The sequence below is a fragment of the Carassius gibelio genome, chromosome B6 (genome assembly GCF_023724105.1).
Source record: "Carassius gibelio isolate Cgi1373 ecotype wild population from Czech Republic chromosome B6, carGib1.2-hapl.c, whole genome shotgun sequence".
Taxonomy (NCBI): Eukaryota; Metazoa; Chordata; class Actinopteri; order Cypriniformes; family Cyprinidae; genus Carassius; species Carassius gibelio.
Window position 1 is genome coordinate 21,058,151 of NC_068401.1, and position 26,693 is coordinate 21,084,843.

The 26,693-nt window shown below is 37.4% G+C and overlaps 2 protein-coding genes and 1 long non-coding RNA gene across 9 annotated transcripts in view; 2 read left to right on the forward strand and 1 right to left on the reverse strand.

Moving 5' to 3' along the window:
- The window catches only part of LOC127959467 (protein unc-80 homolog), a 55,343-nt gene extending 39,960 nt beyond the window's left edge, over window positions 1-15,383 (forward strand). For 4 of the 6 annotated variants that reach the window (XM_052558676.1, XM_052558677.1, XM_052558678.1 and 1 more), the window contains 26 exons: window positions 624-807; window positions 901-995; window positions 1,082-1,171; window positions 1,284-1,385; window positions 1,602-1,782; window positions 2,517-2,782; window positions 2,895-3,029; window positions 3,132-3,270; window positions 3,377-3,473; window positions 4,053-4,223; window positions 4,343-4,435; window positions 4,946-5,164; window positions 5,257-5,457; window positions 6,565-6,688; window positions 6,766-6,891; window positions 6,990-7,113; window positions 7,193-7,399; window positions 7,505-7,689; window positions 8,156-8,321; window positions 8,999-9,178; window positions 10,239-10,386; window positions 10,563-10,619; window positions 11,363-11,444; window positions 11,526-11,625; window positions 13,457-13,650; window positions 14,207-15,383. In XM_052558676.1, coding sequence (XP_052414636.1) covers window positions 624-807; window positions 901-995; window positions 1,082-1,171; window positions 1,284-1,385; window positions 1,602-1,782; window positions 2,517-2,782; window positions 2,895-3,029; window positions 3,132-3,270; window positions 3,377-3,473; window positions 4,053-4,223; window positions 4,343-4,435; window positions 4,946-5,164; window positions 5,257-5,457; window positions 6,565-6,688; window positions 6,766-6,891; window positions 6,990-7,113; window positions 7,193-7,399; window positions 7,505-7,689; window positions 8,156-8,321; window positions 8,999-9,178; window positions 10,239-10,386; window positions 10,563-10,619; window positions 11,363-11,444; window positions 11,526-11,625; window positions 13,457-13,650; window positions 14,207-14,542 — 4,002 coding nt within the window. In that variant the 3' untranslated portion in view covers window positions 14,543-15,383. The remainder of the gene's footprint in view (window positions 1-623; window positions 808-900; window positions 996-1,081; window positions 1,172-1,283; window positions 1,386-1,601; window positions 1,783-2,516; window positions 2,783-2,894; window positions 3,030-3,131; window positions 3,271-3,376; window positions 3,474-4,052; window positions 4,224-4,342; window positions 4,436-4,945; window positions 5,165-5,256; window positions 5,458-6,564; window positions 6,689-6,765; window positions 6,892-6,989; window positions 7,114-7,192; window positions 7,400-7,504; window positions 7,690-8,155; window positions 8,322-8,998; window positions 9,179-10,238; window positions 10,387-10,562; window positions 10,620-11,362; window positions 11,445-11,525; window positions 11,626-13,456; window positions 13,651-14,206) is intronic. The other 2 variants (XM_052558679.1, XM_052558680.1) reach the window with 1 other exon arrangement.
- A 71-nt stretch (window positions 15,384-15,454) lies between these two features.
- Window positions 15,455-17,324, reverse strand: LOC127959472 (uncharacterized). Of its 2 annotated transcripts, XR_008154270.1 has the most exons (4): window positions 17,027-17,324; window positions 16,861-16,954; window positions 16,682-16,769; window positions 15,455-15,751 (listed from the first exon to the last, which is right to left on the reverse strand). It is a non-coding gene; the product is annotated as an uncharacterized LOC127959472 (long non-coding RNA). The 2 variants fall into 2 exon arrangements; XR_008154269.1 differs by lacking the exon at window positions 15,455-15,751 and having other exon boundaries at window positions 16,190-16,769.
- A 155-nt stretch (window positions 17,325-17,479) lies between these two features.
- psmb3 (proteasome 20S subunit beta 3) lies at window positions 17,480-25,257 on the forward strand. The gene is made up of 6 exons (XM_052558685.1): window positions 17,480-17,628; window positions 19,510-19,694; window positions 19,801-19,908; window positions 24,559-24,736; window positions 24,842-24,936; window positions 25,088-25,257. The coding sequence occupies exons 1-6, from the start codon at window positions 17,626-17,628 to the stop codon at window positions 25,134-25,136; spliced, it is 618 nt and encodes a 205-aa protein (XP_052414645.1). The 5' UTR covers window positions 17,480-17,625; the 3' UTR covers window positions 25,137-25,257.
- Window positions 25,258-26,693: the final 1,436 nt, after the last annotated feature.

A 26,693-nucleotide genomic window follows, 5' to 3' on the forward strand; every position in this document is an offset into this window, starting at 1 on the left:
AATGCAAATTTTTTTAATTTTTTTAATTTATTTATTTAATTTAATTCTTTGCAAGGCAATTTGTTATAAAATCACCAAAATTCCAAAGAATGAAAATTGTGCTGTCTTTTACTAACTTTCATATCATTCCAAACCCTTAAGGCTTAGGTTAGTCTTCAAAACAAAATTATATTTTTATGAAACCTGAGGGATATCTGTCCCTCCACTGAATGAAATTAATACAAAAAGTCATAAAGGCATCATAAAATAAATCAAAATAAGTCGAGTGGTTTATCATATCTGATGTTTTCTCTGTATACGTGTATGTCCTTGTTTAAATGTAAATAAAATCCAAAAATAAATCATTATATGTTCATTATAACAATGGATCATGTCTCTTCACTAGATGCCTTTATAACACTACTGAATCTTTGTAAATTTTCATTAAAATATCCTAATTTGTGTTTTGTCTTATTGATTTGGAATGACAGGGTGTGCACATGATGACATAATTTTCATTTTCTAAACACACATTCATCAAGAACTATTCTTTTTAAAGTAAAGGATGGAGATACAGGGATTCTGCGGATCTACGTATCAAACTTGACATGTGCAATCTCAAATTTTTTCTAATTTTTTTCTAGGTGGGCTTGATCATGTACTTTGTAAGGACTCCCTGTGAGTGGGGCATGGATGCCATATCAGCCACTTTGACCTTTCTGTGGGAGATTGTGGGTTATGTGGAGGGGCTGTTTTTTAAAGACCTTAAACAGACGATGAAGAAAGAACAGTGTGAGGTCAAGCTTCTGGTTACTGCCTCCATGCCAGGTTTCATATTTAAGCATTACAGACAATCATAAAGACAATAAATGAACTAGGGTCTTTGTCATGCTTAAACTGTGCCTGTAATTGTGTGCCTAGGAACCAAAACCCTGGTGGTTCATGGACAGAATGAGTGTGACATTCCCACCCAGTTACCAGTGCATGAAGACACCCAGTTTGAAGCCCTTTTGAAGGTCATTGTTAAAGCTGTAAATGATTATTTAGCTATATTTTAACAATATAACATGCTTTCATTTTTACTTATATGTTTTCACACCAGGAGTGTTTAGAATTCTTCAATATTCCAGAGGCTCGATCTGCCAACTATTTTTTGATGGATAAGCGTTGGAACCTTATACACTATGCCAAGGTGGGTTATGGTTGTTTCTGAACAGATCTTCACATTTCAAAGGATAGACACTATACATTTACACCAGATTGTTTGTATGTTGACTGAAAATTGGTTTGCCTCTCTATATCAGACCTATGTGCGAGACATCTACCCTTTCAGAAGATCAGTGTCCCCTCAACTTAACCTGGTTCATATGCTTCCAGAGAAGGGCCAGGAGCTCATCCAGAAACAGGTGAGTTTTGTGAATTTTATCATTAAGGGAGAAATTGTTTTTACTTGTACTTTAACTTAGGTTCAGCTCACATAATAGAGCTTTTTGTAATATGAAGGTGGCTTTAGAAATAAGGATCCAATGTTGAATTCATATACTTTATGTAACTTTTTAATTAGAGCAAATTTCTTAGTTTAGTTAAGAGGATATAGCACAAATAACCACACTTTTTTGCAGGTGTTTTCTAGAAAGTTGGAAGAGATTGGTCGAGTTCTGTTCATCATCTCGCTTACCCAGCGTATGCCTGCTATGCACAAACAATCCCACGTCTCCATGCTTCAGGAAGACCTTCTGCGACTGCCGTCATTCCCTCGCTCTGCCATTGATGCGGAGTTCACGCTCTTCAATGAGCCTCTAGGTGAGTGAGAAAAACTATTTGGTCATTTAACTGTCTAGCCATTTAACAAGTAGTATCAGTTCACCAAAAGTTGTATATGTCAAATTCGGATGATTTTATCCATCTTACAATATTATGTGAAGATATCAGTTCAAGTCTTGCTCATGGTAATCCTTTCTAACAATATAAAAAGCTAATAATCAGGTATAACATAACTGAGTTGAATTGGAGAATGACAAAAGAAAGACAAAAACGATTCCTGCACACAGACAAATCGCACACGATCACGTAAGTTTAATCTTAACTTAAAAGAAGTCTGAACCGAAAACTGTGACCAACATTTCTTCTACTCAAATGAAATAGGTTATTAACAAAAAAAGAAAAAAAAATTAATCAGCAATTGATTAGAATTGATTCAGTCATAGAAAAGGCTTTTTGCTCATTAAAAGGAGGAAGATCAGCAAGTTTGTAATCAGTTGCCATACTGCCATAAACTACAACTGTTAGCAAACAACGTCTTTTACCTGTTTGGAATTCATTTGTTGCTACAGAATTTACTGCTTGATTCAAGTCAGTAACAGAATAAAATTATAATTATGAAGCATCATTACATTTCAACTAGCATACAAACAAACTGCTTTAGCTTGATTTTACACAGCCAGTTGCACATATACGTTGTGACCCGTCGCCCCTTATATTATATAATCAATAATATAATCAATAGGTAAATCAATATATATTTTCCCCCTTCCCAGGCAAAGAGCTCTTTGGTTTGGACACCTTACATAAGGTCCTATGGATTAAACTGCTGGAGGAGATGTTTCTGGGCATGCCCAGTGAATACCCTTGGGGTGATGAGATTATGCTATTTCTGAATGTGTTTAATGGTGCCCTGCTCCTACACCCCGAGGACAGCGCCCTCCTCAGGCAATACAGCGCCACTGCCATCAACACAGCTGTACACTTCAACCACCTCTTCTCCCTCAGTGGCTATCAGTGGATCCTTCCTACGATGCTCCAGGTTATCCACAAACATAAGAGTTATTTTTATTCAGTATCACCTAGCAATGTTTTTTCTCCTCTGTTTTTATGACGCTAATTCTGTTTTGTGTTGCTGCTGTTGCTTGCTGAAGACATACGCAGATTATGAGAGTAACCCACTGTTGCGTCGAGGGATTGAATTCTGCTGCAGGCAGTTCTATATTCTCCACCGCAAACCTTTCATATTGCAGCTCTTCGCTAGTGTGGCCCCACTGCTAGAGTTCACTGTAAGAACACTGCACTTCTCCTTCATAGATGGTGTTATTACAGTGTTATTACAGCACTATTAAACAGTACATTTATGACATGACTTTTTATTTTTCTTACAGACTCGCACTAGTACTGGTTTATCGAAAGGAGTGTCTTCACAGTGTCTTTTTGACCTGCTGGTATCTTTGGAGGGAGAGACTGCAGATTCCCTGGATGCTCTGGAGCTGGTGAAGGCTGAGAAACCTCTCCGCTCTCTGGGTAAAATAGCTCACATAGCTCCTGGGGGAAACACAGCTTAGATTGACCCTCAGGCTCCATGTCACATGAACAGAAATGTTGCCATTGTTTTGAATTTCTTTTTCAGATTTTTGCTATGGTAATGAGGACCTGGCGTTTTCAATCAGTGAAGCCATAAAGCTCTGTGTCACAGTGGTTGCTTATGCACCAGAGTCCTACCGCAGGTTTGTACCTTGCAGATTTCAGTCAAATTCTTTAGGTAATATTGGTAATATACAATTTATAAGCAGATATCACATGCCTATTAATACTGGCTATATATTGTTCAATATTAGATAAGTGTGCATGCTCATTTTTAATTTTCCCAGTTTTTTACAGTTATTATTTATATATTATCTCTCCGACATCTTAAATCTTTATAAATCTTTATTTATTTATTTATATATATATATATATATATATATATATATATATATATATATATATATATATATATATATATATATATATATATATAATTTTTTATTTTTTATTTTCTTACACTGTTAAATGCAATATTTAGTTTTTATTATGTGATGTAAATATGTGATTTTATTTAGAATGACTGATTTTAGTTTTTAGCTAATGATTCAAACCAGTCAAAGGACATCAAACATTTTGAGGCACTTTTAAACTCGTGTGATAAAGTAGTGTGATCCTCAGTCATTTAGTACATGATGACTAGTTTTTCTCTGTAAAGCTTTCAAGTGTATTTTGGAGAAAATTCTGTTTGCAAGATGGAAAATCTCTGTTTCTCTTGTCAGTTTGCAGATGCTGATGGTTCTTGAGGCTCTGGTTCCGTGTTACCTGCAGAAGATGAAGAGTAACACACTGACTCTGGAGTCGGCGTCTGCAGCGAGGGATGAGATCGCTGCCATAGCCGCCCTGGCCACTTCTCTGCAGGCCTTGCTCTACAGCGTGGAGTCATTGACACGGTCAGTCCCAGAACACAGCCTTTACTGTAATTACATACAGTCCTAGAGTCCTAGATATTCCCTGTGTCGTCTATTATTTATTATTGTGTCATCATTTGATTTTTTTTTTTCATTCGTAGACCTATGACTGCACCTCAGATGAGTCGATGTGATCAAGGCCACAAGGGAGCAACTACAGCCAACCACGCCATGTCTGGAGGACCAAACACCAGGTCAGGGCAGATATAATGTGTTCTTTCCTATTGTGTTTGTACACAAGAAAAAGTTACAGTACAGCATTCACAGTCTAGGTAAGTGTTTAAAGACACCGTTTACAGTTGAAATAGCGGATACTGTATTGAATCAGTTTCTGTTTTTGTGACTTGTTGCTGTTTTTTTTTTTCTTTTTTATTGGGGCATCATAACAGAAATAATATAGTTGACATACAGAAAGAATCAATTACTATAGCAGCACATATGGAACTTTCTTTTTCAGATTATGTTTTCCAGATATTTTGTTTTTACATGGCTAGTCATTTCTGCATTTATATGGTTATTTATAAGAAGGTCACTTGGCACTATGCTGACGCCTTGCTTTGTTATAGCAAAGTAGTATAACAGAAAATGTCTGCACTGCCTGAACAGATATGGTTTGCATGTTGAAATGATTTGCAAATAACAGTACAATATCAACAAAACACGCAGTAGTTGTTTGAAAGTTCTCTGGTTTGACTCTCTTGCAGGGATAACCTGCACCTGCTGGAGGAGGGTCAGGGTATACTGCGGGAGGAACTGGATGAGCGTATCACCCGTGAAGAGTTCCGTCGCCCCCGTGAGTCTCTGCTTAACATCTGCACAGAGTTTTACAAGCACTGTGGTCCTCGCCTCAAAATCCTGCAGAATGTGGCAGGAGAACCCAGAGTCACTGCTCTAGAGCTTCTGGATATCAAGTCTCATATGAGGTGAAACAAAAACTACATACACTAGTTTGAACATCCAGAACATCCAGATGGAGCAACTAAGTCATATCATACATTTCTATCATGTTTAACAGGTTGGCAGAAATCGCCCACTCCCTACTTAAATTGGCCCCGTATGACACGTTGACCATGGAAAGCAGAGGACTGCGCCGCTACATCACAGAAATGTTACCCATCACCGATTGGTCGGCCGAGGCAATTCGTCCCGCCCTCATCCTCATTCTGAAGAGGCTGGATCGCATGTTTAACAAGATTCATAAGATGCCCACACTCAGGTGCGTTCACCCTCAGGCTCTGTGCACCAGGTATGTCCTCAGGCTGATCTCTAGCCCTCCACCATCTGTGTGTCTGTATTCTCTGGTGGAGCTCTGCTGGCCTTATCAGTGGTATCACATCTTTGAGATGTGATGGCCAGCTGCCGCTTTTGTGCTTTGTTTGTTGTGCTTTTTTTTTTTTTTTCATTCTCTCATTATGATTTCAAAATAAAGTTGAATAAATGGTGTACTAAATGTTGTAAAGCAATTATGCCTACAAATATTATATCTTGCTTTTGTGTACACACTATGAGCTTGCTTATGTTTGAGAAATATCGTCTACAATACTCTTATGCAATATACTTAAACGTAAACATGAAGTATTCTGGTTAAAGCACTATTTTATGTAGGCATTATTTATGTGAGTTTCAGGGATTCGTTACAAAATGTGACATTTCCAGAAAAAAAAAAATCACATGAACAAATTTAGCATGACTGGGACATTTTGTGCACATAATAAACTTTCTCAAATGTGGTTTTGTAAACATATTGAAGTTTCTTCTGCATGTGGAAAACTAAAATTGTATTGTGCATGCAAAATTGCTAATATTGTCAGAAAAACGTATGTGCACAAAAACCTTTATGTGTGCATGGGAAAATGTTTTTGTGTTTTTAGTATAAAGGTTTTCTCATGCTTTCACAAATTATTTGTGTGTGTGTGTGTGTGCAGATTTTATATACACAAACCAATACTTTTGTGTAAGCACAAATATTTTCCAAAAAACAGAAGGAAATGTTTTTGTTTGAGTATGTTTACACATGTGCATATACACTACTATTCCTTTAGGTTGTAATACTACTTGTTTTTACTGTATTTTTGATCAAATAAATCCACTCTTGATAAGCATTAGTGACTTCTTTCAAAATTTCTGAATTATTTAAAACTTTTCACAATCTAATCTATTAGCTTTCTAATGCACAAACAGATTTTTATTTTTTTCTGGAAAATTCCACTTTGGGTGCTCTGTAATTCAGTGACTAGTGACAGAAAACACATTGTATGAAACCTTGTTGATGACCAGCTTTTATAAGTGTGTGAGATGAATATCTCTGTGTGGTGTTTTTCAGGCGGCAGGTGGAGTGGGAGGCAGCTAGCAGTCTGATTGAAGGGATTTGTTTGACACTTCATCGGCAGCCAATCATTTCCTTCCTCCCTCACCTGCGATCTCTAATCAACGTTTGTGTCAACCTGGTGAGTCCCAAACCGCTTTTGCATCGAGATCCTTTGTGTGATGCATATTTTCTTTACATAAAGATGTATGTGTTTAGGTGATGGGGGTTGTGGGGCCATCTAGTGTGGCAGATGGACTTCCCTTGTTGCATCTGAGTCCATACCTGTCTCCTCCTCTTCCCTTCAGTACAGCAGTTGTGCGTTTGGTTGCCATGCAGATCCAGGTATAATCGCTTTCTTTCTTTAGATATTTCTAATACGCATTTCAGTTCATTATATATATTTTGTCGAGCATATGTTTAATGTCTTCATCCAATTCTAGGCTTTAAAGGATGACTTCCCACTCAGTCATGTGATCTCCCCCTTCACCAATCAGGAGAGACGAGAGGGGATGCTGCTAAATCTCTTGATTCCATTTGTATTGACTGTGGGCTCAGGGAGTAAAGGTCTGCCTTATAGAACAAACAGGAGTCATAATGCATTTGGATGTTATTTACAATGTTTATTTGTGTTTTTCCTTTACAGACAGCCCTCATCTGGAGCAGCCAGAGGTATTTCTACTTTTGCAGACAGTCATTAACATCCTGTTACCCCCGCGCATTATCAGCACTTCCCGCAGTAAGAACTTTGTTCTGGATGCATCCCCTGCCCACTGCTCCACCCCAGGGGACACTGGGAAAGACCTGCGTAGAGAGGGACTGGCTGAGTCCACCAGCCAAGCAGCTTATCTTGGTAAAAGAGCCCTGGAGACAGTTGGATGGTGTGATATAAGAATTGTTTCTTTTTAAGATGTCTGCAAATTTTATAATTTTTTTCCTATTATTCTGCTCTTTCCAGCTCTGAAGGTGGTCTTAGTCTGCTTTGAGCGACAGTTGGGTAATCAGTGGTACAAGCTGAGTCTGCAGGTCAAGGAAATGGCCCTGCGGAAAGTCGGTGGTCTGGCTTTCTGGGATTTTATTGACTTCATAGTGCGCACCAGAATTCCAATCTTCATTCTATTGCGTCCCTTTATACAATGCAAGGTGAGCGGATTTTGAGGATATGTACTAGCTTTCTGAACTCTCTATTAGTGGTTGACCGATATGGATTTTTAATAGCCAATTCCTGATATGTATATGATATCACACATTTACTTTAAGTTAGTAAATAACACATGTATTGCTGCTAGACTAAAATTACATTACATTTATAATTTAAAGTCACCGTGAAATAGAAACTGACAACTGGAAAATTGTCACAATTTGCAATTAGCAAACAATGATGCAATCAAGTGAGTTTTTTTAACCACTATCAGTTCACACCGTTTGTTTCCTGTGCAAAGATGGTCTATCACACAACATTAATCAGTCGTCACAATTCCGAATATCGTCCAATTTATCAGTCTTGGTTATATATCAGTTGCTCAATCGTTTCTATCCATGGTCCTGTTTTCTGTATACTTCTGCAAGATTGATATTCATGAAAAAGTCTTCATGTCTCTACTTTCAGCTGTTGACCCAACCAGCTGAGTCTCAGGAGGAGATCACGGCCCGTCACCATATTGCAGAGCAACTTGAGCGTCGTTTCATCCCACGGTCCCTCTGTAAGAGCTCTCTGTTTGCTGAGTTCAGCAACGAGCTCAAGATCCTGAAAGAGGCTGTGCATAGTGGCTCTGGTGAGAACTGGCTTAATCTGTATATTACCTAGAAAAAAAAAGTTAACCTAACTTTTGTTGGAATCTCAGAAGTGAAGGCCAGGAGACTCTTGGGCATCATTGTAGTTTATATACAATTAGGGGGCAGTGCTTAGAAATCGAGACAAAGCACCAGTCCTAATCCAGTCAGCATAACTACTCAAAAGACTGGGGCAAAGGCACCAAGAGCCATTACAAACAAAAAATGTCTCTGTAATCTGGCTCATTTGATTTACAATAAGAAAACAGGTATTCAAGTTTTGTGATTTTGTGATTTTGACCTAGGGTTACAACTGTACTTTATCAAAGACTATAGAAATACAATTCCCATAGAAACCTAAGGCTAGAGCATGCACAATCATAAGTGCATTATGCATATATAACTGCGCATGCACATTGCCTGGTCTAGCCTGAAAAAAAAAGAAAAGCTTTTTTTAATCAACATTAATGGGGCAGTTCATTTCAGATTGTGTCGCTGATTTGAAATGTGTAATTTGATTGTGAGTTCAGTGAGCAGTTTTTGAGATTTCAGGATTCCCCCATTTATTTAGATAGGCCTTGGTCTTGTATGAGCTGCTGGGTAGTGTTTGAAATATGGCCGCCGACTGAACAGACTTTCCTTGAAAGGGACTTTGACTTTATTTCTCCCTGTTTTTCAGCATACCAAGGAAAGACTTCCATCAGTACTGTTGGCACGTCCACCTCTGCATACAGGTTGAGTCTGGCCACCATGTCCCGCTCCAACACCGGTACAGGAACTGTCTGGGAGCAGGAGAGCCAACCCTCACGCCAGCCCTCACAGGACACACTCAGTCGTACCGATGAGGAGGAGGAGGAAAGTGTGTGATTCATCTTATTCAGTTCCTCTCAAAACAATGAATTTCTCTCATTATATACTCGCCCTCATCACTTTCTTCATAAACCTGTTTATTTAAAAGATCTGACTTAAAAGAACAATTTGTTCATGAATATATATAGCCCCTTTCACACTGCTATACCGGAAAATACACAGGTAATGTGTCCTGGCAGTTGTTCTGGGGTTGCTAGATTCTCACTGCCAGTGATTACCCGGAATATGTGCGTGCGTTCACACACAACCCGTAAAGACACGTGACAAGTGGAAAACGCTAGGCACATTAACTTTAACTTAAGCTGGCGAACGATCTCAGCTTCAGCGCCGAAAGTGAGGACTGAGGAACTAACTTATCTTTGCTTCATTACAGTTTGCACATTTTTTTTTCATCATGAACGTTGATCTTCCTTCAAAACACCTGGTAAAAAAGTTGCACAATAACGTGCGTCATCACTATGACATACCCTTTACAGCATTAGTTCTGGCTTTTGTTCAGTCAGCGCTCGTTCCGGGACTTAACCCGGCAATGTTACTAGGTCCCCGACCCGGGATCAATCCCGGGACATGTTTGCTTTCACACAGAAGGCGACCCGGCAATTTTACGGGTCAAACTTGCTGTGTGAAAGGGGCTTATGTGACATATATGAATGCATTAATGCACATAACATTTTGTAGCAGATCTAGACAAGTGGAGCTGGGGGAGTTGGAGGGTTTCAGAGCAACTGAGTACACTGCAGGACCAGCTAGCAGCAAATTCTAAACCAGATGTTTAGCAAGCAATTTAAATGTTGAGCAAGCAATCTTATTGGCTGCAGAATCAGCTCGTGGCATATATTAAATAATATTATTGCTAAGAGTGCATGTAAAGGACCTATCAGCCTGCGTTATCTAGAGGTAAAATCTAGAGGTTTTAACAATTATTTCAAGCAGCATGGTAAGTTTATTATTAAAATTGATGGGTTTTATTGCTGAGGTATTGTCCTTTTAAGCACCTGCTAATGTTGTTGTTGAATGATCCATATTAATGTTTACTCTGTCGCTTTCAGACGACTCCATCAGCGTCCCCAGCGTGGTAAGTGAGCACGAAGCTTTCCTCCCCAGGCTCATTTCCCAGCGGCGTTTCTCCAGTCACGCCACAGGGTCGGCTGCCACTCAGCCTGAGCCAGGCATGAGCACCATGCTGCCCAGTCACAGGTAAACAGACACCCCTCTTCACAACTAAAGCTCATTCAGACCGAAAACTGTCTATAACAACCTTATTTATCCAGCCTTAGCATATCTTTCCCTTTAAGAGAGGGCTGACCTACAGCTGGGGGGTTGCATGTCTCTTTTATTATTCCCCTAATCTTGTTCCCTGCCCAACTCTACAGTGAACCCAATGTGCTAGATGAATCCCAGGGGCTTCTGGAGGAGGGTAACCTGTCTAGGTACAGTGTCACGGCCCTGTGTGTGAAGTGTCTCACCGTCTGTGTGCCAGGGCTGGGCCTGCCTTCCCTGTTCATCACATCCAACTTAATTCCTCACTAGGATCTCTCTCTCTCTCTTTTCTCTTTCTCTTTCTCTTCTCATCCACTCCAAGTCACTATTTCTTTCTTTCTTTCTCTCTTGGCTAGGGACAATGATGCCTGTCTACGTTTTATCACTTTGTGGTACTCATGTCATTTCCAGTGAGCCTCATGGTGTCATGGTGTCCACTCATGTTTCAGGCTTTTTGCTGCTCAAATTGGAGTTCCTCTCTGGGGGCCAATCTGTGGGGCTGGGGAGTATGGTCTAGCAGGTGTAAAATAGACAAGTAGAAATTAGAGAAATTTAGTTTTTCTGACCTGACATCAGATGAATCTGACAAATTCTTGTAGAAAAATGGCTTAGTTTTATATTGGATGTTCACATCCTCTTGCTCACACTGCTATACCAGCTTCACTATTCCCCTTTGTTTTTTGTGGATGACATTGCAGATTCTGTCCTGCGATTCATGCTTTCTTGATTCATCCCTGTCCCTGTGTTTGATTGGTGGAGGGCTGTGGACTAATGGGGATTTGTGGATGGGACACATTTCCTTTTAACTCTCCAATTAATCAGGAGGATTTAACAGGGATTGTGTTTTGCTCTTCGGGGCAGTTCGAGCTCATCAGCTCTGTTTGTGTGTGTGTCCTTTGGTTTTATTCTGCAGGGTTGCCAGCGTCCAGAGTGAACCAGGACAGCAGAATCTGCTAATCCAGCCACCTCTCGGTCGTAAAAGAGGACTTAGGCAGGTAAGTGCTCAGAACACAGTCTTATTTTTTGCACTCAGTATATTATGTCAAGGCATAAAATTAAGGCACTGTGTCTTGTAGCTACGGCGGCCCCTGCTGTCTATACAGAGGGTACAGGACGAGTCTCGTGGACGTCAGGGAGCCAGACTCTCAACAACCCGCAGGAGCATTCAGCCTAAGAGTAATTGTCGTTTGTGTAATTACATTAAAAAAGAAAATGATTATGTGTATATGTCTATAGCATGGATAATATAATAATATAATGTAATATAATATAATCTATGTGTATCATTATTGGTTAATGTACACAACACAATCTTCATCACAGTCTCTAAAGACAAACATTTTATTTTTGCATTTTAGTCAGCAGATTAAATGCCGAGTATAATAAATAATAAATATATTCATGGAATATACACAAATAAATTACATTTATTTTGAATAATAATATAAATACCTTTATAATTTCATAATTTATAATTGTAAAACCATTGTTATATCAAAAATGTGAGATTTTAATAATTATACAGCAGAATACATATATAAAAATTCCCAGTATCCACTCTAAATACATAATTAGTCAAATAAAATTTGACTTTTTAACTTAATTTAATTATTATATTATTTTAAGCTATTTTGGTGTGCATAATACATTCAAAGAAATACCTAAAATACATAATATATAATTTTTAATACATTTTCAACTTGGTTTTTCTATAAGCAATCTATGAAATATTAATTTTACATTGCTTAAATTCACTGAATAGTAATTTTCAGACATCAATATTTTATCATTATTTTATCAAAACCAACAAAGACTTCCCAGCAAATGGCATATAGTTTGGAAATAACATTAAAGGCCCAGGATTATCCAAATTTGATAGGTTTTGATATGGTTTTGATATAAGTACCTCCACTCAGATGACCACTATAAGAACCAGATAGAGTGTCTTATAGTGCATAGTGCTAAAAAAAACGATCTTATGAATTTGATTCCCTGGAAACTGCATGAAGTAATAGTGTATACCAGTGGTTCCCAACCTTTTTCAACTCGCGGCCCACACAACCAAACACATATGTTTGCGCGGCCCACTTCAAAAAAATTAACTGACCCCACTATTGTTGGGTTAATAACTTAGTACTCAGAAGCTAGATTTTAAACTATATTTATTGAATAAACTAGGGCTGTGCGATATGGACAAAAAAAAAAACAAAAAAAAACTATCGCGATTTTTTTTATTCAATTTTGCAATTGTGCTTTTACAGTCATAAATGCATTCAGGATTAATTTGAAACATATTTCCAAAAGAAAACCAATCAGAGCTTTATCAAAAAGTTGTAACATCTCTAGAACAGACATAAGTCAAAATTATCACTATAGTGAAGATGTAAAAAAATGTATAGAAATACAGGGACTTTTTTTTCTTTTTTGCCATGCATTGTTCATAGAGCTCATTAATTGTAGCGGTGCCTCAGGTGTTTGCAGTGTGTGTATGCGGTCAGCAGTGAGAGCGCATAAATATAACGCGAAAGCACATTAAAATAATGCATGAGTGCGAATCTCTCTGTTCGCAGCAGATTTCCTTTGCTCTGTCACAAAACCGGTCGTGCTTGCTCAGATACACGCTGCTTTGCGAGGAGAGAGTGTGCACACTTAAAACGTGTCTCCTCTCACTTAAACTGCATCCTGTTCACTAACAAATTCACTCTATGCTCATGTGTTAGACATGAATTATTTTCGCACGTTTTTATTTCTAGCCTTTTACCGCAGTGAGAACGCTCTGATCAGTCAACATTGGCTCAGAAAAAAGGCGCATCACAGACAGTGTGTGAACCTGGAGTTAGGCATATGCGCACGCTCAAATCGTGATTTTAGGACGTTTTCTTTTAATCGCACAGCCCTAGAATGGACTGGAAATGAACAGAAAATAATTGGCGGCCCACAGGTTGAAAACCACTGGTGTATACAAATGAATTTCTAGAGTCTAATGAATCTATCATCTTTTCTTCAGCTCATGGTGACCAAAAGAGGTCCGTCACTTTCACTGAGACCCAGCAGGAACCGGCTGCCAGATCTCCCACTGCCACTCCAAGCCCCAGCAGCGGCTTACCAGGGGTCACAGAGGGCGGGAAGCTGAGCCATGCTCCTTCAGAGTCCTCATCACCTAGCATCAAAACAGCCCAGCACAAACCAGCGTGGCCACAGGTCTGATTTTACCCTCTGTCAGTCATAAGAGGACACTGTTTGAATGAAAGCTTGCAGAGTCATTTCTAAAACGCATGCTTAGGTTTATATGCAGCTAATGAAAATATGTTGTAAGAGCATTTTGATATCATCCACCTTTAAATAATGAAACAGAAATGTTATTTCTGAATGTTCAATTTGTTTTGGAAATGTTTTACGTATCATTAAGGAGACATTCTATTTTATAATTTTGCAAACATTATGGGAATGTTACATTTGAAAAATTCTGAAACAATTAAAACGTTTCAGATAAATATTCCACAAACAATGTATAGATAATGTTTTTGTGCTAACAGTTCAAGCCCACATAACTTTGAACATATTTTCTATTAAAGGTATTAAAAATAACTTTGAGAGAACTTTACCGGAACATTATGGAAATTCTGAGAATGTCCCTGTTAACTGAATATGAACATTTATATAATGTATGTTTGGATGCAATGCGTGAGTGTCTTTAAATTTGAATGTAGCCATTTATACCTCTGAATCTGACACTTGCTTTATTTACTCCTCTCAGTATGAGAATAAAGACAGGAAAGATCAGGGGAGTGTACGGAGCAGTCTTTCTCCAACCCCCTCTGCTGCCTCTAGCTCCACTTCTAGAGCCTGCTCCCCTCTTCCTCCTCCCCTCCCCATCCTGAGTACACCGTCCCGACTGGCCCCAACCCAGATCAGAGAAAGCCCCGAGGACGAAGAGACCACGGGGCTTCTGGAAAACACGGACACCTCCCCTAGTGTAGGAGAGGACCGTGGCACGGAGAACCCACTCCTGACCTCGCTGCTCACCCCCCACGCTCTCTCTCCGCTCCCCCTGTCCCCTGTTGACCTGGATCTGGACGAGTCTCACGTGTGAGAATGTCCAGCTTCAGGATACTGTGCTAGTTTAACAGGAAGTGGAAAAAAGAAATCCTGGGATCAGATTCCTTGAATAACTTTAATTTTGTCAATTTAAGCTATCATGGGACATCCTTTGCAATTAATAAGACACGTTTATGAAGCACTGTGCATAATTCTACACACTAATGAAGGTAAATAACGTTAATGTACCATTCGGTCTTTAGTGAGATAAAGTATGTAATTTTAAATCAATTAAGATAGCATTTTGTGAAAATTCTAACTACAAAAACTCATTATATAGATGTATTCTAAATATTTGTCATCTGTTAAAGAATTATTTTAGAGGATTATATAAAAATAGATATTTAGAATAAATATTATAAATTCTTTATTTTCAGAAATATGAAGATGCTTGTATAATATTGTTGCCAAATATTTGTTTGCAAAGACAAATACAAAGCACCTGCCAAATTTTCAGTGGGAACAAAATAAGAAAAAAAACTGAAATTACATATTGAAATACATAGAGATATATATATATATTTAAATAGAAATATTCTAAGTATCTTCCCGGCTGTTAACCTGATTGATATCCTGACCGTAATTCAACTAATGGTTAAACTGACTCTAAAATACACTATACTGTTATCAGTTTTTTTTTTCCAGAATTCTTCTACATAACATTTTGGGTTAAAATAGTCACTAGAGTATTAATTGTAAGTCTCACACCCTTGTACTGTATTTAGAATGTAAAAGCTCAGCAGGTATTGTATGTTTCTGTGTGTGCTGTATTCATTTATGTCTAATGTGTTGCTATCTATTGAATTTGTTCAATAATAAATTATTTAATCCCGTCATGTTGGTTTGGGCTTTTTGGTTTATTATAATGAGCATGGTTCCCTAATTATTTGTATTTGTTGCATTTGTGAAAGACTAATCTAATACTAATACAAAAGAACTAGACACATGATGACAACGCAGAAGAGTTTATTTGTAGAAAATGAGCAATTCTTGGAATCTATCAGTTACCGTTTTACTTATTTGCCATAAATGTCTCGAGGAGCTTAAAAAGCCTTTCTTCTCTAGCAGATGAGGACACTTGGACAGGCGTGATGAAATGGTTGAGGGGGGTCTCGCTACTCAGTGCTCCATCCATGATTGCATAATGCAAACTTCCAGGTTGCAACTGATGGGTTTCCCCAACTATACTGAGGCTTTTGAGGTCCTGCAGTATATTATTAAATAAGAAAATGATTATAGGTCAATGTTGTGAATTAAAATAATTAAAACCTAGTTTAAATTGTCAACCAAGTTCTTAGAAATGTACTCTTTATATTAATGTTTATGGTTTCAAAAACTTTTCAAGATATTATTGATGCCAAATAATTGTGTGAAGAAAGAAAAATTCACAGCACCTGCCAATATGAAGCATAAGAGGGGAAAAAAGTAATTAAACATTATAAATACTATAAATAATTAAATACATTCAAATATATTTAAAATAGATCCATGATTATGTTGTTGTTGATTCTTCAGCATAATTCAACATCTATATCATGTTCATATATATATATATATATATATATATATATATATATATATATATATATATATATATATACAGTTTTATAAATACATAAATATTTTATACAATAATTTATTAATTGCATTATTTATAGGGCTACAACTAATCAATAAAATATTTGTATTTTCTCTATTATGAAAGGTGGTCTTATAAATTATTAAGCACTGTATTTTTATAGCATTCAGTTGGCACATCTGTTTGTAGGACACTGAGCATAATAGTGTGGAATTATTATTCATTATTATTATCCATTATCAAAATAATCGTTAGTAGCAACACTAATTATTTATTTGATAAATGTATGTCTGCATGTAGGTTGCAGCACATGACTTGGCAAACATTTTAGCATCTTTGACTTAATGCCTCTAAAAAACATAAAAATGATTTTTTATTCACAGTTCAATAACACAGAAATGTATATTTGAATAAACGAATAGATCCTGACAAAAAGTCCCATAATTTATGTTTGACTGTTTATCTTTAAGCAAAGAAATGCATTATTTATACTGTATCGATGGATTTCTGCAGACATGTGACTTGCAAACAAGCTAAATAATTGCATGACATCACCTTATACTTCTGTTTTAGATTCTCCCACTTCTTTCAAACCCATGCAGGCGTCACTTTCCCCACCAGGTGTTTCTCCTTCATATACAGCCTGTCGATTGACAGAGCAACAGCATCAAATATACACATGTACATGACAAGGCACAACAGCACTCAGTAAAGTCAAGACTGGATTTACTCACTCAAAGGCTTTGATGGCTACATTTCTCCTGCCTGTAAACAGACTGTTGTTACTGACTCTCCATACAATCAGATCTGCCGTGTTGGCATCAGTCCCTAAATGCACAGAGACGACTGGTAAACATATTTGCCTTTGACCACCACTTAAAAATAGAATAAATTACATACATTGACAAATTCACGATATTGTTGTATGATATCTGCATGCCGTTACTGTTGCAGAGGTATGTTTTGGGAAGTGAGGAAGGTTAAAAAAAGGGGGTACTCATAAACCTATACATTTTGCTGTAAAACTGCTTTTACTTGCATTTAAAGACTCCATCCTCCGAGCCCATTTAAATTTTTTGTTTTGTTTAGCATTGTGTTTTCTTCTCCTCCTGTCCTTTTGCTCCTGTGAGTGAGAATGAATTACAGCGCACTACCGCCCCCTGTCGTAAACTACAACACGTTTGTTGTTTTCCGCGTAAAGTGAATCACAAAATCTCCCATGCAATGTTTGGAATGTAGACAGGAGTCGAAAATGACTTTAATTCTTAATTCTACAGTCAGTGGTGGTGTAATGATTTAGTCGAGGATTTTGTCCAACGGTGGCGCTGTAGGGACCGCGGCTGTCGGAAATGACGTGCACAGCAGGAACAAGTAGCAGGGCTTGAAAGAAAGTGTGTAGTCACCGTGTGTAACCCGGTCTACAACGTTATTTTCAGCATAAAATAACCACATCTTATAAATAGTTCTGATATTAGTGCCTGCATTTTATATTTGCCATCATGGTAAGTGAACTCGTTTGAAGAATTTAGTGTGTTTGTTGAATGTAATCGTTTATATTAGCACTGTAACGTTAGCTAATTTGCAGTCTCATCTTTCCAGGCGAATGTATTTATAAAGTTACTTATCTGCATTTTAGTTTGCTTGTTTAAATTGAATTAATTAAATTCATTCCACATAAATGATAAGCTTTAGTTATATGGAGTGTTTACTATTGAGCTGGATTATTTGAATCGATCATATTTAAAACGAAACTAACAGTGTTGCATTTGGATGCCTGGGCTAAATAATACTGATGTGTTCAGTCAAGTGTCTGATCTCTGCTCATTGTATCTTGTTTGGAAATGTATTTTATTGTTTTGCTCTATCCCATATTTCTTATCCTGTTCTGTAAGTGATCTTTGTGATATGTATATGGAATACAATGATAAGGGCTTTAGTTTTTTAGTTTAGTTTTAGTTTTTCCTAGAGATGTTCCGATACCCTTTTTCTCTTCCCGATACCGATTCCGATACCTGGGCTCAGGGTATCGGCCGATACCGAGTACTGATCCGATACCTGGGTGTATATCTGTATATACAGCTGTATATACTACTAGCCCTGTGTAAATTGCTAGAATTTTTTTATGGTGTGCTTCAGACAGATCCCTCAATAAAACATGAACAAATACATGGTGAACTACTGTATTTATTACAGTATTTTTATTATCTAACATGAATTTGACAGTATTATTTATTTTCTTATGCAAAAAAGAACTTCAAATGCAGCCAAAAATCTAACACCGCAAACTAAAAAAGGTATTTAAGTTTTACAATATAACTGTATAAAAAAACTGCAACAAATAAGTCTAGGAATATAAAAAAAGATCTATTAATCAGATAATCTCTAACAAGTAAAAAACAAGTAAAAAACAAGCAACCATCTAGGCATAATTATTATTATTATAGAGATGTATTATTATTACTGTAGGCTACAACAGTAGCTTTATATATTGTCAATTTACTCATGTAAACCAAACATTTATTTTAATGGGCTGCCATGAAGATCTTTGAGTGTCTGTGTTTATGATATGACAGTATTCTCAAATGAAACGGTAAATTCTCATGAAGTGACGGTTTATGCGTTCGTGTCCTCATGACACACAGCAGAGACTACAAAACAGCGAGCTCTCGCGCATCTGTGCCAGTCACCCACAGAGATGTAGATTTTGCGGGAGTAATATTTAAATAGTATTTTGCAGTTTAATATTCACAGACACTAGTATATATTCGGCTACTGTCTGGAGCCCTGCGTTTTGACTTACACGGAAGCGACTGAACGCAGTTGCCGGTACTGAATATACTCGAGAGTCTGTAACTACCGGTACTACAGAGACATACTGCTAACCACTGATCTATAATATAGTAGCGGCTTCACTGTCTTTTGGCAGTTTAGAATGTGATGAGTGATCCAGTCATATATAGATAAGGGCTGCTAACGCGTTTTCATTTCTTCTTCGCTGCTCTAAACAGGGGTTGCTTGTGGCAACACAGCACAACTTCCTGTGTTTTCAATGCATTTTGAGCAGCGAAGAAGAACCGTGCAGCGGTTAGGCAAAGCTTGCGGTCATAACTAGGTCTTTTTTAAGAAAATGGTATCGGATCGGTATATGGGTTCATGTACTCGCCGATGCCGATGCCAGAATTTGTTGTGGTATCGGAGATATTTCCGATACTAGTATCGGAATCGGAACAACTCTAGTTTTTCCTTTCGTTTTTTAAGCCTATAGTTATTTTTAAGCCTAACCCTAACAGTTTCAAATGTGTATGATATCTAGTCACACTGTATAGAAAGGTGCAGTTGTTTAATCTTATAAGTTTTGTTGTTTTATTGTCATCTTCCCTTAGTCTATTATGTCATATAATGGAGGTGCCGTCATGGCGATGCGTGGTAAGGAATGTGTGGCAATAGCATCAGACCGGAGGTTTGGCATCCAGGCACAGATGGTGACCACCGACTTCCAGAAAATCTTCCCTATGGGAGACAGACTCTTCATCGGACTGGCTGGCCTTGCCACAGATGTACAGACAGTGTAAGAATAGAGTGCCAGAAGCATTAGAATATTTGATATTAAACATAACACTTGCCATTTCTCTTTTTGAATACCTTGTGGTTTTTTCCTTTCTCTCTCGTTTTAGATCTCAAAGGCTGAAGTTCCGCTTGAACTTGTATGAGCTGAAGGAAGGTCGTCAGATCAAGCCGAAGACCTTCATGAGCATGGTGTCCAACCTTCTGTATGAGAGGAGGTAAAAACTGCACGTCTGTACCTGCTAGTTACTGTTAATTTGCCAAGAGAAAACCAATTGCTGACAATGGAAGGGAATTAGTAGAACAACAAGTGCATTCAGTCAGTGGTAAATAGTTTTTGTTGTTGTTGACCTTAAAGGGTTAGTTCACCCAGATAGCAAATTTATGTAATCAATAACTTACCCTCATGTTGTTTCAAACCAGCAAGACCTCCCTTTATCTTTGGAACACAGTTTAAGATATTTTAGATTTAGTTCGAGAGCTCTCAGTCCCTCCATTGAAGCTGTGTGTACGGTATACTGTCCATGTCTAGAAAGGTAAGAAAAACATCATCAAAGTAGTCCATGTGACATCAGAGGGTCAGTTAGAATTATTTGAAGCATCGAAAATACATTTTGGTCCAAAAATAGCAAAAACAACGATTTTATTCAGCATTGTCTTCTCTTCCGTGTCTGTTGTGAGAGAGTTCAAATCAAAGCAGTCTGTATATCCGGTTCGCGAACGAATCATTCAGTTCACCAAATCGAACTGAATCCTTTTAAACGGTTCGCATCTCTAATACGCATTAATCCACAAATGACTTAAGCTGTTAACTTTTTTTAATGTGGCTGACACTCCCTCTGAGTTCAAACATACCAATATCCTGGTGTAATTCATGTACTCAAACAGTACACTGACTGAACTGCTGTGAAGAGAGAACTGAAGATGAACACCGAGCCAAGCCAGATAACGAACAAAACATTGACTCTTTCACGAGTCAAGAACCGTTTCTGTCAGACGCGTCCGATTCGAGAACCAAGGAGCTGATGATACTGTGCATGTGTGATTCAGTGTGAAGCAGACTGACACACAGGGCGTCTGAACTGAACTGATTCTTTTGGTGATTGATTCTAAACTGATTCTGTGCTAGTGTTATGAGTGTCGGTAAACCGAAGGCTTGAATCAAGGGCAATCATCGCAAATGACGCCATTATGTCGAGCGCAAAAGAACCTGTGAACCGTTTTCTTCAACCAGTTTATTGAATCGAACTGTCCAAAATAACTACTGTTCTATAACTTTAGTTCTCTCTTCACAGCAGTTCAGTCAGTGTACTGTTTGAGTGCATGCATTACTCCGTGATATTGGTTTGTTTGAACTCAGAGGGAGTGTCAGCCACATTAAAAAAGTTAACAGCTTAATGCGTATTAGAGATGCGAACCGGATATCCAGACTGCTTTGTTTTGAACTCTCTCTTACAACAGACACTGAAGAGAAGACAATGCTGAATAAAGTCGTCACTTTTGCTATTTTTGATGTCACATGGACTACTTTGATGTTTTTCTTACCTTTCTGTACATGGACAGTATACCGTACACACAGCTTCAATGGAGGGACTGAGAGCTCTCGGACTAAATCTAAAATATCTTAAACTGTGTTCCAAAGATAAACGGAGGTCTTACGGGTTTGAAACAACATGGGGGTAATTTAATTATTACATAAATTTGCTATCTGGGTGAACTAACCCTTTAACTGTAATAATGCTACAGTGCCCACTCACTTGTAATGAAAGTATTTTCCCCATAGGGATTTTAGAGTTATTAAAAAAATTATGTTCTGTATAGTATGAATGAAATTTGGCATGATGTTATTGTCAAGTGACCTACCAGTGTCAGTTGTGTCACTTCACTACAATGGGATAGAAGTAGACCGAAGTAATAGGTCATCTTACTTGGGGTACATTTAGCATACTGTTTTTGCAATACTATGAACATTTTATTTAAAATTCGAACACATTGTTTTCAATGAATGTATGCACACTAGTGGCACCATTTGGCGTCTGTCCGTGGCGCCCAGCTACGACTCGGGACGCTTTTCAAATTCTTGCCTCAACACGGAGTGTCATCTGCATAGTTTTATATTAAATAAGCTTGAAATTGAGTTTGCGCATATAGAATTTGCGCGGCCGGTATGCGATACCTCAAGATGTCCTAGAAGTGGCGCTGCGCTTCTCGTCCGGTGTGTGACCACCTTAAGAGCTGTAAGCCTTAAAACCAAACCAGCCAGCTATAGGGTCAATAACAACAAACTTTGTTTTGAAACAACAAAGTATTTGTAAATCAGACAAAGGTACTGTGCTTAATGAAATTAATAAAGAGAATCTACAATCCCATGAAGAATGCCAAACTACACAATCGAATAAAAACCAATGGAGAAATAAAAAACAGTTTACTTCGCTTTGCTTCGTAGACAGAGTCTGGAACAGTGTTAATTTCGTTGACGAAGACTATGACGAAAAATATTCGTCAACTAACCTTTTTCACGGACGAAAACTAAATAAAAACTAAATAAAAAGTCAGATATGATGACGAAAAACGTGACGAAATATAACTGACACTTTAGTCAACGAATAAAAATGAGACGAAAATATATGGGAGGGACGAATGGAGAAGAGATCCAATCAGAGCGAATCTTTGAGGGTAGGTTGATCTATGCAGAAGCAGCCGAGCCATTTTAAAAAGCCGCGGCAAATGAAAGCGCAACAGCTAAACAAACGCAGCAGCAGTTACACAGAAAAGAGAACAAAGATGAGTTTGCAGAAATTCGCACAGTTTCGAGGACGTTTTCATAACAGTTAAGTTGTTTACACAGGGAACTACACTGCGACCTTTTGAAATGCCATTGCGACCCAAATTTTTATGGGGTCGTAAATGTATCACTGATTATTTTGTACCTACTTATGTGTAATGCTATGTTTTAATATGAGCATTTATTAAAACAGAAATGTGTATTTTAAGAATACGTTTTATAACGTGCTCCGAGCATTCAACACATCAAGTTGCCTTCAGCCCCGTGATGCGGGACAGTTGAACTGAGCAGCTGGTTACTCGCGCAAGACTGAACCGAGCTCTCCTTCAGGACGTTTGCGTCCTCCTGCACGTGAAAGAAAAAATACAAATCGCATTTTAAATAAACATAAGAAAAAGAGCGAAAAGTGAAAGAGCTCAATTCAGCAGCGCGGTGTTCTGGTGTTCAGGGAGCAAGCAGAGACGCGTCTCAAAGTCTTCTTGCTTTTGTACCGACAACAAATACATACTAAATATGTCGAAATACCCGTCTTGGAAAGTGTGTTCGAAAAGGTCTGTAGTTATGTCTTCAGTGAAAGTAAAGAGTTGGAAAGAAATCGGATGTGTATCTTTATAATGGATGCATTTGTCTCTTAAAATGACCGCGCCTAATTTACTAGCTCTGCTGTCAGTGTCTTTAATGTATGAAAATGAAAGTAAATCACTCACTGCTCTTGATTAAATTACTTTGTAGTTTTAACAAGAATTTATCCAAAGTCAATCCAAAAATCAGATAGAATAGATTATATTGTTTTACTAGTGACTAAAAAATACCAAAAAAAAAAAAAAAAATTAGGGACCTGAGCATGTTTTGCTTAAGTGTTTCTTTCTTTAATTGCTAATGCAACCTTTTCACACCACAGACTGAACCAAATTAAGCATTGCATCAGACATTATCAAGATGAATTTGTTGTTCTGACACAGTTTAACCCTGAGTTATTGTCATATTTTATTACCAATTTCTAAACTACAGCAAATAAACTGTGATATTGTAAGAAATGATGAAGGTGTCTGAATACATTTTGGTTTGATTGTGTATTTTATTTTACAGTGAAGACTATGCAGTGCTATTTTAAATGAACAAAAACAAACTTAAAAAAATGTAAACTTTGTGTAAATATCACAAATAAAGAAATATAATGAACATACAATACAAATATAATATAGGTGGTTGTCTATTTCAATAATACTGTACTTCATCTTGAAAGAATGTCATATGCATTGCATATCATTCAGGACGAATGCATATCTTTTTCAGAGAGCATGTATATTTTTCATTGAGAGCAGGCCTTATGTTTATTTTATAAATACCATTCCATAACAGACTGATGGAAACATTTAGTCAAGTCAACTTAGTTGACTTTGTTCTACTAAAAAAAAACTAGACTAAGACTAAAAGACTTAAGACTAGACTAAGACTAAAACTCTTATGATATTTAGTCGACTAAAACTAGACTAAGACTAAAACATTTCAGATGACTAAAATGTGACTAAAACTAAATGGTGTGTTATTCAAAAGACTAAGACTAAGACTAAATCCGAATTTGCTGACAAAATTAACACTGGTCTGGAAGGGCATAATTGACAAGCATTTACTTTCTCATGGAGGGATGCTTGCCTGAAGTTTAAAAGTTTAAAAGCATTGGTTACCCATAAGCCAATCACGTAACGTTTGGTTATGACGTGTTATGCGCTGGCTCAGCCGCCTCAAACTTCCGCTGTAAACACGGTATGTTGCGAAAATAAAACCATCGAGCAAGTTTTGCTGCCTCTTTAACCTGATCCTGCATGAGAGCAACAATCATAATTATCGCCTTGCCAGACTTTTGCCTCCCCTGTTACTCGTTGACGATCGGTAACCGTTGATAAAATAAACTTTTCCCAAAGCATGTCGTGACTTGGGAGTAGGGACACAACATCACCTCCATTCAAAATGTGAAACAAACACTCTTCTTGTTCAGGCTTCAGTTGGCAAATGCCGGGAATATTCTATAGATATATAGATATATATATATATAGAGATATCTTACATGTCCCTGTCTCAGGTTTGGGCCATACTACATCGAGCCTGTGATTGCTGGTCTGGACCCAAAGACCTTTGAGCCCTTCATCTGTTCCCTTGACCTTATCGGATGCCCAATGGTGACAGAAGACTTTGTTGTGAGTGGAACTTGCTCCGAGCAGATGTACGGCATGTGCGAGTCCCTGTGGGAACCTGACATGGTAGGTGGAGGGAAACAAGACGGCGTAACTGTATTGGGTATGAAGGCTGATTTCTGATCTAGTCATGTAATCTCATAGACTTTTGCTGTTAACTGTGTTCTCTAGAAACCAGAGGATTTATTTGAGACAATCTCACAGGCCATGCTGAACGCTGTTGACAGAGATGCAGTGTCTGGAATGGGAGTTGTTGTTCATGTCATGTAAGTATATCATCAAATGTCATCAACCTTAGTGATAGTATGATAGTCATTAACTTTTAAGTAACTGATTTCAATCTGCACAAAACATTAAGACTTTAAGAATAATTAAAAAGAATACATTAAGAATATAATAATATTTTTTTTTTTTTAGTGAGAAGGATAAGATAACCACACGTACCCTGAAGGCCAGGATGGACTAGAGAAATATACTACTGTTCTTTCCTCTCCTACAACCCCATTGTTTTGTAATAGAATTTGCCTTGCTCCATTTGTCATCATCAAAATTGAATTGTTTAATAAACATTTCTAATATTTACTCAATTGCTTATGTGGTCAGAGATATTTTTAAAAGATACTTTTTGTGATATTTCTTGACATTTTGAAGTCAGCATGAAACAAATCTATATTCTGCAGGTGCATCTCCAAAAATTAGAATGTCGTGAAAAACGTATTTCAGAAAGTCAAACTTTCAGAAATTCTAGTCATTATTAATAAAACATTTCAAATGTCTATTTGTTTCAATTTTGGTGATTAGAACTTACAGCTCATGAAAGTCCAAAGAATCCAGTATCAGGAAAAAAAAAAAAAATTTGCTAAGCAGAAAAGTTTAACTTTAAAGTATGTTCATATTATGCACTTAATACTTGGTCGGGGCTTCTTTAGCACAAATGACAGCTTCAGTGAGGTGAGTTATGGAAGCGATCAGCCTGTGACTCCAGACCTTGATTTCCAAATGAAATGCAATTTTACTTTTAATTTTACTTTTGCACTGACACTAGCTAGTTCTTTGTGAAGCTCTCTCAAGTGTTTGAATCAGCTTTGCTTGACCGTATTCTCAAGCTTGCAGTCATCCCTTTTGCTTGTGCACTTTTTGTCTCACCGAATTTCTTCCAGTCAACTTTGCATTTAATATCCTTTGATACAGCACTCTGTGAACAGCCACCGCTTTTCAGTAATGACCTTCTGTGACTTGCCCTCTTTTTGAAAGGTTACAGTGATTGTCTTCTGAACCATTGCCAAGTCAGCAGTCTATCCCATTTTTGTGGTTTCAAAGAACAAGAGATACCAGGAATGTATACTGTAGGGACAGGTTTTTTTTAATGAAACTCGAATGTAAATATGCTAATAATTTGAGATACTGGATTTTTCACTTTTATGAGCTCTAAGCTCCAATCGTCCAAATTAATTAAAATGTTTTACATTTAATGAATATAGAATATTTGAATTTTCACTTAAAAAAAACTGTCAACTGTCAAGTCAGTAGTCTTTCCCATAATTGTGGTTGCATGTTCTAAACTAAGTAATCAATCTCAAAATGGAATATTCTACTTTTCTGAGATACTGATTTAAGCTGTAAGTAGTAACCATCAGAATTGAAACAAAAAACTTATAACATCAAAATACTAAAATATTTTCACTTTAATGGTTAATATTAAAATTAAATGGGGAGAGCAGACCACAAATGCACAGTATATGTTGTTTGCTTTACAAAACAACATATACAAAGGAAACATGAAAATAAGCAGGAGGAAAATAATGCAGCAGACTGAAAAGAGCTATTCTATAGATATTGTTTAATCACCTAACGTTATTCTCCCGAAAATTGTAAGTGTACAGCCCATTCAGTCAAAATGACGACAGGGATTATTTGTAGCGCAGTCTGAAATGATTTGTTGCTGTCTTTTTGATTGGAAGTTACCAAAGCAGAAGTGCCTCCCATAATTTAAAAGTTCAAAAATTTTATTTATAATTTATCT